The sequence below is a fragment of the Ostrea edulis genome, chromosome 8 (assembly GCF_947568905.1).
Source record: "Ostrea edulis chromosome 8, xbOstEdul1.1, whole genome shotgun sequence".
Classification (NCBI taxonomy): domain Eukaryota; kingdom Metazoa; phylum Mollusca; class Bivalvia; order Ostreida; family Ostreidae; genus Ostrea; species Ostrea edulis.
Window position 1 is genome coordinate 4,090,700 of NC_079171.1, and position 13,079 is coordinate 4,103,778.

General features: G+C 35.7%; 1 protein-coding gene across 1 annotated transcript; it reads left to right on the top strand.

Moving 5' to 3' along the window:
- The first annotated feature begins 5,124 nt into the window (after positions 1–5,124).
- On the top strand, positions 5,125–6,735 carry LOC125662825 (uncharacterized). The gene is made up of 3 exons (XM_048895191.2): positions 5,125–5,161; positions 5,550–5,615; positions 5,779–6,735. The coding sequence occupies exons 2-3, from the start codon at positions 5,554–5,556 to the stop codon at positions 6,401–6,403; spliced, it is 687 nt and encodes a 228-aa protein (XP_048751148.1). The 5' UTR covers positions 5,125–5,161; positions 5,550–5,553; the 3' UTR covers positions 6,404–6,735.
- Positions 6,736–13,079: the final 6,344 nt, after the last annotated feature.

Sequence of the window (13,079 nt, forward strand, 5' to 3'; positions counted from 1 at the left end):
AATCTTTTAATGTTCTAATGGCATAACCCATAATATGCGAAACATCTCCTCAAGAAAAGTCCAAACTAATGACAATAGGTAAAATGATAAAAGTCTGGTTTACAAGCTAGTGACAAAACTTAATTTTTTTTTGCTCCTGGTTCTGGAGGCCACTGGTGACTCAACTGTGACCTTCTCACTTTCAGGCGTAATGAGGAGTTTGCATGATGATGAAGCTGCTGAAGCAGGTGTGCTGGCCTGAGAAGGAGGAGTGTGTAAATTGTGCAAATTAAAGTCTGGTGGACTGCAGCTAGGTGTGTACACTGGGTTCTGATGGGTTGGTGGTACTGGTGTAGGGTTTCGATGGGTACAAGTACATCTCCACTTCTCTCGAAGAAGTCGTTTGACAACCATTATTATCACTGACATGGTCATTACTAATGCCCAAGACAGGAAACCTACCAATACACAATAAATAACAATGCAATATCAAAGACAAAATCCCCATGATTCCAAATTATTTCCTATTGACATACAATTTAGCATCAAAATTGACTTCATCATAATTCTCATCATCATCATCATCAAAGACATCATCTGACAATTCAGATCTGCGAATTTCCTGAAGTTCATATTTTGAAGGTAAACTACTTTTCTTTACAATCTGATTCTTTTTAAATAACCAAGTGCCTAGTTTCTTTCTCTTGTATTTTCTATTAAATACATTTCTTATTTTCTTTACATTAAATGCTATAACAACTATCAAATTTAGTGAACAAATAATTGTAATGTATATGGATGAGCCATATATACCTGCAATAACATCATCATCCTCGTCTTCGTCATTCTCTTCAGTCTTCCCTTGTCCTACCCCCAAAAAAAATATCATTTTCATTATTCTTTATCGTAAAAAGCATAATAAGGAATGCAGCACAATGATGAACTATCAATTTTAACAAATAAAACATCATTCAAAATAAATTGTAAAATGTACAAAAAATTTGTTACATCACATGCCTAAATAAATACAAGTTTTTTTTTGTTTTTGTTTTGTTTCTTTTATGATGATGGTCATCTTGTTATGAACTTATAGAATCAACATTTTTTTTTTAATTTATGTTTTCTTAGCTAAAACATAATCAATCTTGGGTTTTTTTTTGTTTTTTTTTTTCAATTTCAACTAACTTGTACTCCTTTTTGTTGACTTCTGGTCCATAACTGTAAAAGCTTCACGAGGTGTTGCCTCCTGAGGTACAGGCGTAGTAGCTCGATGAGGTGTCGACTCTTGGAGTACAGTCGTACTAACTTGACGAGGTGTTGACTCTGGGGGTACAGTCGTACTAACTTGACGAGATGTTGACTCTGGGGGTACAGTCGTACTAACTTGACGAAGTGTCGACTCCTGGAGTACAGTCGTACTAACTTGACGAGGTGTTGACTCTGAGGGTACAGTCATACTAACTTGACGAGGTGTTGACTCTGGGGGTACAGTCGTACTAACTTGACGAGGTGTTGACTCCTGGGGTACAGGCATTATAACTCGTCGAAGTGTTGACTCCAGGGGTACAAGCGTAGCTTGATGAGGTGTTGACTCTTGCTGGGTCGTAGAAGTAAGGGGCTCTACAATTTTTAAAAGATATTTAAAACCAAAATTTCAAAAATGATTTGTAGTATATAGGTTTAAAACTCAAATCACACAGTTAGAATCTTCCTGTGTCTAGGGACAGACCCCTCACACTCACATAGTCCGTAGATTCTACCTACTGATACAATGATATCTCCAGGAGTCCGAGTATCGCAAACTCTCAATTTCGGTTGTTGTTTGGTTTTTTTTTTATAGTAATTCTGAGTTGATCATATCAGTATTTAAGCGAATGAGACGAAATGCGTAAAAAGAGTAAATCCAGAGGCGTTCCGATCACAGGTATACCCCGTGAGGAATTCCTTTACTAAAAATAGAGACCCTTGGTGCTCTGACGTTATACGTCACTGACTTTGCCGAGTATTTTGAGGATCTATGCTTCATTAAGTAAAGTTTACTAAATGGTTTTTTAAAAAAAAATACGTTGGTGGGACGCTCGACAAGACTTTTATAGTCTACATAATATATCATATAATATCCTAAAAGATGGCTGGAAAAATCATATCACATATATTAAAATCAGAACTTACCATAGCAAATCTTCCCGTTGACTCTAGTCAGGATATTGGATGTCCCCAGGCCAATTACCCGTTGTCCGCATCGGGATAGTCGAATTTCACGGATTGGTTCAATGTCTTTGATTATCCGTACACACGGTTGGTATAAATCTCTACAGTCTGCGACTCCCCTCGAACTCAGACAAATCCCGCATCTTCTTCTTATGTTAGCCGAATTTACAAATCGCATAGCCACGCAAAAAAGAATTATATGAACAATTTCCATCTCTCTACTCAACATCATCATTCGGTCTTCACCGTCAAATATTGCTTTTGCCTCGTGCGCAGTGTCACATGACTACCCGTTTGCAGTTTTTTCCCACGTGAAAATTTACGCTGACTCTACTAACTTTTTATTAACTGAGATCTTTTTCTTTTCTTCTTTGACTTTTTTTTAAAAAAAAAAATAATATTTTCATATTTTTTAAAATAATATTTTCATATTTTTTAAAAATATTTTCATATTTTTGAAACAATGCTCTCTCTCTCTCTCTCTCTCTCTCTGTTGTATAACGCAAACCTTAAATGATGACAGATATTGGCGGCTAGTGGTGATTAAATAATAATGCCAATGACACAAACTTAAATTACTTTCATACTATGAATTGTGCGCATAGTTCATGACGACAGACACACTGTGTTGTTCATTACAATGTGATATTAATTAATATAGTTTAATATTACAGACACAAGACGATTATTGTGTCCCACTCATTTAACTGTGTAATAAATCAGGTTACTCAGATTACACGTAAACATTTTTTTTTAATGTGATAAGTGTTTATTAGGTTAGTTTACCCATGCTATCGCACATCGACAGGGTACATAATCTACTAATGCTGTCTAGTGAACTCGCTTTTGAATGAATTTAGTATGTCATTGAAAACTACATCAGTACTAGTTACAAGATATGACTAAAATGCTTTTTTTTTTTAATCTTAGTAATTTTTTTTTTTTTTTTTTTAAAGAAAAAACTCACTTCGGTGATCTTTTGTGAATGAGTACATGGATGGGGCGCGTCATGTAAATGGTGTGAAATGACGAACAGGTTTATATAATATAGCTAGGATGTCGTCATTTTAAAGGAAAATTAAACACAAGTTAATTATAGAATATTAGCATGACAACACGTACGAATAATTACAGAAAACGCGCGCGCGGTATTTTCTAAAAGGTGAATGAAAACGTGTGCGCGGTCCTCATGCACCGGGTATTATTGAACTTTAAAAAACCTCGCTTCGGTGATCAAGTCGTGTCATGGCAATTCAACTTTAATTAGGTGTGAAATAATGAACCAGGTGTAATAACTATAGAATTTTAGCATAGAAACACAGAAGATGTAGAAAACGCGCGCACGGTAATCATGCGCGCGATAGTTTCTAAAAGGTGAAATGAACTTTAATTAAAAAAAAAAACCCGCTTCGTTTGTGTTTATTTTGAACATATTTTATTGATGAAATCAAAAGGATTGGGAACAGGTTCTTGCAACTTAATAGTTCCTCTAGATCTCCTAAAGATTAATTACAAAACGTCATACAAGATATCAAACAATATCACTTGCAAACATTAATTACAAAATGTCATGCTTGATAATAAAACAATAGATAACTTGTACAGTAACTTATGAAATCTACAAGTTTCATCTATAAATCTGTGAACAGCTGTAAAAATGTTTATATTAGTTTGCAAAGGAAAAGCATTATCACCACATAGAAGCAAATTTGTGTCAATATTAATCGAATCAAAAGTAAAAATGTCGATTAAACAAATTATTTCTGGCTCTAGAGTAATTCTTACACCGCTTCGGTCATCTTTGTGAATGAGGTGGGAAATAACGAACCAGTTTTTATTGATGTAATTAAGTGTAATACGTATAGGATATTTTCTTTTTCATTTAGGATAATTGATTGACAATATAAAAATATATAATATATTATGTATTGAATAATTATAGCATATACGATTTCGTACTACACCACATACAGAATAATTATAGAATTTTAGCATAGAAACACATATGATGTAAAAAACGCGCGCACGATCATAGCGTGCGCGCGGAATTTAAATGAGACCACTTCTAATTTACATAAAAACAATTGATAAACGCCAAGTCCTGCTCATCTCATCCCCAAGAATCAGTATAAATAGAATGGATAAATGTAAAGTAAATCACAGTCTTCAGAACAAATCCTTTAGAATAGAGATGGCAGAAGCATTTTTTAAGACGTTTGAAGATTTCGAGCAAGAGTGGTTAGATTTGGGAAAAGAATTTGAGGTGGTGTTTGATTCGGGGTAAGTACGTCTCTTTTTTTTTTTTGGTCTTTTTTTTTTAAATTATCACTTATCAAAGTTATAATAGCTGTCATTTTTTATGTCGAATTTTTTTTTGATGTTGAAATTGTTATTTTCTATTACAATGACAGAAAAAAAAAGTTACACATTTTCTTTCGTAATGTTTGTGTTAGAAACCTATTCAAAGGTTCTGAATAAAGCAAAATTACATTATTGTCTTCCCATTCTAAACTTGATGCCTATACAAAGCTACATATTCAGAAGATTTCAAATCTTCATTTTGATAAAAAAAAAATTGTAAAAAAAAAAAAAAAAAAAAGTTTGTTTCAATTTGATTCATGGTTTTACTTTAAGTTACGTACAAAACTATCAAAAAAAAAAAAATGTAAAAAATAAATAAATGTTCCAGTTTTTTTTTTTTTTTTTTTTTTTTTTTTTTAGAGCTATCATTACTTTAAGAAATCAGATTTAAAACACCCAGATATAAGCATTTTTCTAAATTACAAATTTATTCTTTTATTTTCAAATTACAAATTTTGTTTTTAATTTATTTCACCCAAACATCTTTAAAATACTATTTAACTAGGAATTCCCCCCAAGACCTTGATCTAAGTGATGATGAAGAGCCGTTAAAGAGTGGGAAAAAGAGAAAACTGAGCGAGACGGAGGATTCAATAATTCTCACTCAAAGGTAAACTTATCTTACCTTTCAGTAAAGAATACTCTCTCTCTCTCTCTCTCTCTCTCGTTAACTAACTTAACTTCTGGTAAGGTTTGAACATATGTTCTGAGAACTAATCAATCTCTAATTAGAGTTATCGTTCCTGCTACTCTCCACTTAATACTTTACCCAGAGTTATCATTCTTGCTACGCTACCTCTGTCAATGTGTGCAATTACTTTTTTTTTTTTCTCTCGTATTTTTTTTTTTTTTTAGATCCGTCAGTGTTTCCTAGTGTAGTTTGAACTCCAAATATGTGATTAAATACAAATTTGGAGTGTCTTTCTGTAACACAAGACACACTGATTTGAATTTAACATGAAATGAAACTTAATATTTAAATTTGAATTTTCTTAAAGGAAAATGGCGAGACAAGGGTATACTCAACAGAGGAGTCAGGAGGACCCACTGTTAAATACATTTAGGTATAGTTACCTTATTCAGTGAAGTAAACAAAATGGTTTAGTTATAACTCATTTTAGCTTAAAGTCTTAAAATACTCTAAAAGACAAATCTCTATTAAACATAAATGTATAAAAAAAAAATGATATTTGTTATTATATATGTTCCAATTTTTTTTTCTTACAGAATGGAAAACAATGAAAAATACGAGGCGCTTGAAAAGCGCACAGAAACACGATCTACTTTCTCTCTGACGTCACCCACCAAACAGCCCCGACGTCTCCAGGTTTTACCCTCAAGTCATCCGAAATACAATCCGACGTCTCCAAAGTATAGACCAACGTCACCCCAATACAGTCCGTTGTCTCAAGGATATACCCCAACGTCACCCCAATACATCCCGGTGTCTCCAGAGTATACCCCAACGTCACCCCAATACACCCCGGTGTCTCCAGAGTATACCCCAACGTCACCCCAATGCACCCCGGTGTCTCCAGAGTATACCCCAACATCCAAACACACCCCGGCGTCTCAAGGGTATACCCCCACGTCACCAAAATACAGTCCGGTGTCTCCAGAGCTTACAGTGTCAGTAGAAGACCAATTCTGCCAATTCCTTCCGACACCGGACCATATATTAACACCTTCCATAACGCCCGCAAATTTAACCGTAACAGAAAATTCTCGGGAATATCCTCTTAAGGAGGAACTACGGGCGTTATGCGAACTTGTTGACTCACTTAGAGTAGACTTACTACAGACCTCTATGTTGGTCAACTTTATTCAAAATTATATTAAAAACTGGAAGTGACATGGACCAGGCTAAACGTGTTTGAGACTGCTCTGTATTTTTTCGACAATTTCGAGTAAGTTCAAACATTCCTTTTGGATATATCATTGTATATATGTTTGTGTTTGTATGTGTGAAGTTTCCAGTATTTTTGAAAGTAACTTTTGGATTCTAATCTCACTTTCCTTTTTGTGCTTTGTTGACTGAATATATATTTATATAACTTAAATATTTTTTATTTGCAAACGTAACTTTTTCTTTTGTACCTAAAACTTACTTAAGATGCATCATATTTTATAAAATCATGTGTATTAATTATTGATATTGACAAATAAATTTTTTTTTATCAACAACTTTTATTTATCTTCTTACTATTGGAGTTCAAGTTTATTAATGAGACAAAAAAAAGAAATAAGCTGTATATCACAATGTATGACTTACTGATACAAGCTGGTGTTTTTCCTATGAATTCCGAGATTGAACTAAGAAAATGCGAAAAAACCTGGATTTAATATAAAATCGATGTCTTGGGAAATATCATGGGTTCTATGAGTAGATTAGTATGACCCAAGTTGGTCCTAGGAGAGCCCTCCTAAACATGGTGCCCTCAGACGGCCCTAACAGTGGTGCCCTCAGACGGCCCTAAGATGGGGTGCCCTCAGACGGCCCTATGAGGGGGTGCCCCCAGACGGCCCTATGAGGGGGTGCCCCCAGACGGCCCTATGATGGGTGACCATAAAGTGCCCTCAGACTACCCCCCTTACTACTACGGCCAATCCAATTTGGAGAGGTGCAATAAGGGATCGTGGTCTAGCTGCTTGCACGACAGACTGTCCTATGGAGGATACCTTGACATCGACATTGCTTTCACTAAATAATGTACGCAAAATTGTTTTCAGACTTTCTGGTATGTAATTTAAATTACTTTCTGTGGATTCAATATCAGCCACACATGGATACTCTGATTTACTGCTTGATATATGCTTAATATCAGACTTTATGAGATTTGCTGCAGCTTTCAAGATGTTAAGCTTTTCGACTTCTGGGTCATTTTGAGACTGAGATTGATGAAAATCCTGCAGAATATTTTTCGCTGTTTTCCGAAGAGTGATAACATTTGGTCTTCCGTTGATTTCTGCAATTATGACATCCTCGCCAAAATGATTTTGAATTTTTGATTTCATATGAACTTGTGAATATGATAGGTTTTCTCCACATAACTCAGACATTTTAGTGACCATATCATTGACTGTAAGCTGTTCATCTTCGTTTTTAATCAAATACTCCAGGGTTTGACAGAATGCCGCCTGTGACTCTTCTCTTTGTGGTCTACCTGTTCCCTTCTTTTTTTGGTTAGGGGTAGAAGACGGTACATTTTTACCAGTTCTGAAATTAACACTGCACTGCTGGTGATATATGGCGTCTGCTGCGTGTAAATCTTGTGCATAGTGAATTCTTGCAAGGATCTGTGTAGCCCAGTCATCATTTCTTTCTTTGCATAATTTAATAATGTTTTTCTGAAAGTCACTTGTTCTAACAAGAAATGAGTCTGTCCCTCTTCTCCTGTCATCTAAACTTGCAGGCTGGCTACAAAAGAGACAGTTATCTCTATAGTTAAACTGTTCTTTAGACCTTAAAATACGATTGGGAGTTAGCGGTTCTCTGGGTTCACGGCATTTTATTTTGATGGCCTTTTGGTTAGTATATTCTCGACGACAATCCTGATGTAATACATCTCCTGATGCCACTGCTATGACATCGTTGCGCAATTTGCTGCATTCGTTGATATGCTTTGCACCCTTTTCTCTAATAACAACTGATTGTCTATCAGATATTGGCTCATTGCAAATACAGCAGATGTCCATTGATGTCTGAGAATAAATATATTAGAAATAGTAATTACTAGATTTTACGATTGTTCATTTTACATCAATACATGGTGAGCTGCAGTGCTTTTTTTTACATTGATTTTCATTATTTATATTATTATTGTCTTATTATAATTACCCATAAATGACCCCCAAAACCCGAATTTTAAAAAGGAAAAACAAAATTGCTTCCTTGATAGGTTTACAATTTTTTTAAAATAGAAAACGCTTGCTCAAATGATGAAGATGCAAAATAACTGATACTTTTAACCAGAATGGCTTTCCATACTTTTTTTTTTTTTTTTAGCTAACGTCACTTCCCCTTGTGAATTAACATTATTTCTTTATGATTTCATTAATAAATGATAACTTATACTTTCTTAAATAAATATTGTGTTCATTTACATATCAAATTAAAATTAATTCAGTAAAGAGTCAAACAAACTATTTTGAAACTTTTCCTGATAGTTCCCCCGAGACTGGAAGTTGATGAAAAAAATATATGAGATGCTGATCATTTTAGCAATTGTCTGTATGAGAATTTTCAAAAATTACATTTTTAATACAATACTTATTAATGTTAAGCTGTATAATTGCGATTTTCATTACCGTAGAATGTTGTGTAGATGTTTATTCCGATGACCCTCATAGTTTATTTACTCCACTTTGCGTTTACGGCGTGCCGTAAACACCACAAAATATCGATGGTTTACTAAAATATTTAAGTCTAAATTTGAAATATTTCCCATTGTCCGATTTTTTGTATGTTGTTAGTCGGGCTTATGTTTAATCAATTCCGTTGAGTTTGTTTCTGTTGCAATTACTTTGAGGTGATTTGCTAGATTGACTAGACTAGTACCCCTGGACACACCAGAGGTGAGATCAGGTGCCTATCAGGGGTAAGCATCCTCTGCTACCTGGTCACACCCGCCTCGACTCCTACATCCTTATCAAATCAGTGTACCATGAAGGGTTTAACAATCGGTATGAAACGTCAGACAGCATTAGACCCAATGATCGGTTGTATTGCAGTGAAAGCGAAGGGTCGAGCATAGACCAAAATTTGATGTCCTTCACCGGTCTTGGTGACATCTTCATACAAGTGAAAAAAATCTTGAGAGAGGGGGGAAGGGGGGGGGGAGACGCTAAGCAAGATACAATCAATCGATTCAAAAACTGACCTCAAGCTCATGCGTGTCAAGTCAGTTGAAATACCATACCATGCAGCATACCTCTTAAGTTACGCATGTATGTTAAAGGGTTTTATATCTAGATTGATGGTATATTCATTTCCCCTCATATGGAGGTATCACTTTTGCCGGTAAAGGGCTGCATATAAACTTAGGCCTATGATCAGCTCTTAATGCGCCTTTGAGCAGGTCTGGATCTTTATCGTGCCACACCTGCTGTGACACTGGGCCTCAGAGGTCCAATTCTAACGCAGGTCATCACAGGATATCTGTATAAACATAATGAACGTGAACAAATAAAACCATAACAAGTGTCCTAACTTCGTAGATGTATACTGTTTAATGTTTTCCAGGGCCGTAAATTACATGAAGGCGGAGGAGGCAGCTGCCTCCTCCAACTTTTGAGCCAAAAAAAAATTAAAATTTAAAGTTCATTAGAATTTATGTTGTTTCCAATAACTAAGAACATGATACCTCCCTTAAAAAGCATTCCAAATCTTTCTTTTAGAATGAGTTAGTCAAGTAACATCTTAGAAGGCCCTAGAATCAAGGATTTTGCACGAAACGTGTTCAGTGTGCACAAAATGGACGGCCCCCAGACCCCCGCCTAATTTCCTGCCTCCTCCAAATTGAAGGTTAATTTACGGCCCTGTTTTCACTCATATGGAGACATCACTATTAATGGTGAAGGGCTACACAATATAACCCTTTGTTCAGCGCTTACGGTCTTTGAGCAGAGAGGGGTTTTAAATCGTGCCACACCTGCTGTGATACGGGGTCTCGGTTTGTTGCGGTCTCATCTGAATGCCCGCCAAAATTTATTCGTTTCTCATGAAAAGGTACTGAGGACCAGGTAACAGGACCTTACGACGTACGCCTTATCAATCGATTAAAACTAATCTGTTAAACAAGTCGTTCGTATATGACAGTATAAGCGAAATTCCCAACACGACGTACGACTTACCAATCGATTAAAACTAATCTGTTAAACAGGTCGTTCGTATATGACAGTCTAGGATACATTCGCAACGTCCGTCAAGTTATTTATATAGTTTTACATTGGATATAAAGTTACGTTTATAGTGGAATAGATGTATATTATTTACAAAAGTTGTTCAGAAAGGCAGAGACATATCTTATAATGTTTTATACCTCTGTGGTCGAGGTAAAGATGTTGGTTTTCACCCCATTATCAATCACCTCAATTGCTCAAGGTGTTTTCAAAATAAAATGTTATAGTTTATTATAAACGGCACATTTGCATTTTGAAACAGAAGTGGAGATACGAAACATTTTACGTTCCATTTAGTAGAAAAAATATTTTTAAACATAAAATTAGAACCAAGATTATAAATTCCGAAATAGTAAATTAATATTCTTTCTGCTCCTTTATTTTAATCGTAAAATTGTTCTTTTTCTATACTTAATCTCCACTCATTTGTTATTTATTTCAATCTTACAGAACCGAGAAATTAAAAGTTTTAATTTTTTTTTACCGAGATGTAACCCATGAATGGCCTCAGTAAACATTGAGGAAGTGTTTATATAATCTGTTACCATGGGTGTTACGTTATCTTAGCTGGTGTTTTAGTACAGTTCGGTAGTTAAATAGGGTGGGGATCAACATTTTAAAACCTTATGTAAGTGGGAGGGCTTTTAACGAGAATGTTTTTGACGTGGGGGATGTGTGGGTATTGAAATCCTGGAACAGCGGTCGTTGGAAGAGCTCTAAATCTGTATGGCTAATCTACAAAGAGACGCTCTGTACACAAAGTGTACGCCCTGTACAGGTCATATACTCCGGGTACGAAGTTTGGAGTGTGCAATGGGCCATAGTTAACCGATGATACATTTGGTACACTTGTTGCACACAGCCCGTACGCTCTGTACAGGCCATACACTCCGGGAACAATACTAACTATATGCCTATCTGGCCCCAAAACCGTGATATAAAACTATATGCCTATCTGGCCCCAAAACCGTGATATAGGTGATATAAGTTCTGTGACCTTGAGTTTGACCTTTCAAGGTCATCCAAGGCCGAAATCCACGACATAAGGTTACGGCCTTCGGCTGGTAACCTAAAAACCGTAGTATCTGGTGGATACAATAATAGTAACTATATATGCCTATCTGGCCCCAAACCAAGATATAACTGATTTAAGTTGTGCACTACCAATAGGTCGGCCATTACATGTGCAGATGCAAGTCACGCCTGAATGATCTAAATACATTTTTTGAGCCAGGTTCTCCATGAATAGTCAATAAAGTTCTTAAGTCCGAATCTGCCGGCGGTTGTCCTTCTCTGATCTTGGCCCTTCTGCTTATTTCCCTCGGCGAATTTACTGCCTACCATGTCCCCGTACATGTTGAGGGAAAGAACCCTTTTGTGGCGTTTTGGCTGACTCTTGGGGCGGGTCTCAGAGGTAGATAGTCGGGAAGGCGGTCTCCGTAGGCCGAATGGTCTCGGGACTGGGTTTTTTCAAAGTCTGAAAAAAATTTCTCTATTAGTCCAATGTCCAATTACTTATTTATTATATTTACACTACCACTACCATTTATGCATTTACCAATATTTGAATTTTACTTTTTTGGGGCGTTTTGGCTGACTCTGGGGGTGGGTCTCAAAGGTAGACCGGCTACCTAACATGGCTACGTCAACAAACGAAATCAGTTGAAGCTGGGAGTTTTCAGGTCGTATGGGGCTTTAATGAATATTTGAAGGTATGTTTAGACACAAGTATAATAGGAAAATATGTTGAGAATTTTTTTATATTAAATTTATGAGACAGCAACTCAAGAATACAACGATATAAGGCCTCAACCATGCGCAGGTTTTTGTGAGCCGTAAATCGAAGGTTTTTGGGAGTTGAACTATGTTCAATCTCCCTGGGTCATCACGCACTTTTCTGCGCAGTAATTTGTATTGATTTGTATAGTGGTCGTCAGCGGGGGTTCTGTGTCAGCTGATTTACTCCTAGGTAAATCAACATAAACTTTTATAAACATCCGCCATTAAATAATCCATGTAACTTTTCTGAATTAATCTAATTTTGATAATTGATATGTAAATAAATGCAATGATATTGTATTCAAATCAATTTGAATACAAGATTTCGATCAAATTGATACTGATAGACATAGAAAAATAAAAGATAAGGTTGAAAATTGTCGTTTGTAGCGCAGCGTCACCTATAAACATTGATAGGGAAACCAACGACAACTGCACACAAGCCCTATTGACACCGTGGCGCGAAATATCGAATATGGTGCGAAACCTCAGAAAATTTACAAGAAATAACTCTACAACATTGTGTATGTGTATATATTTGGTTTTATTTTTAATGTGATATAAAAAATGCTTACATGTTACATGTAGATTGAATTAAAACACGTCATTCCCAGTCAATAACTTTCGATTGGGATCGGAATACGAAATAAAATTTCTTATATCCGGTGGCAAAGTGAAACTGCTTCATGCTTCAAGTTATTGAATTACGTAGTAATTGCACGTTACACATTAGAGAACTGTTCCTTTTAATAAAGAAAGTCACAAAATAGATACAAAATGAGTGTACTTTATTCATTACTGTTAACGAGCTTTCGTCGACTATAATCTCGAAATGGCGTGTTTCGCTG

Bases quoted from the DNA above. Each gene is read 5' to 3' on its own strand.
- LOC125662825 (XM_048895191.2), top strand. From the start codon at position 5,554: ATGGCGAGACAAGGGTATACTCAACAGAGGAGTCAGGAGGACCCACTG. The intron at 5,616-5,778 runs GTATAGTTACCT...TTTTTCTTACAG, and splicing joins CCACTGTTAAATACATTTAG to AATGGAAAACAATGAAAAAT.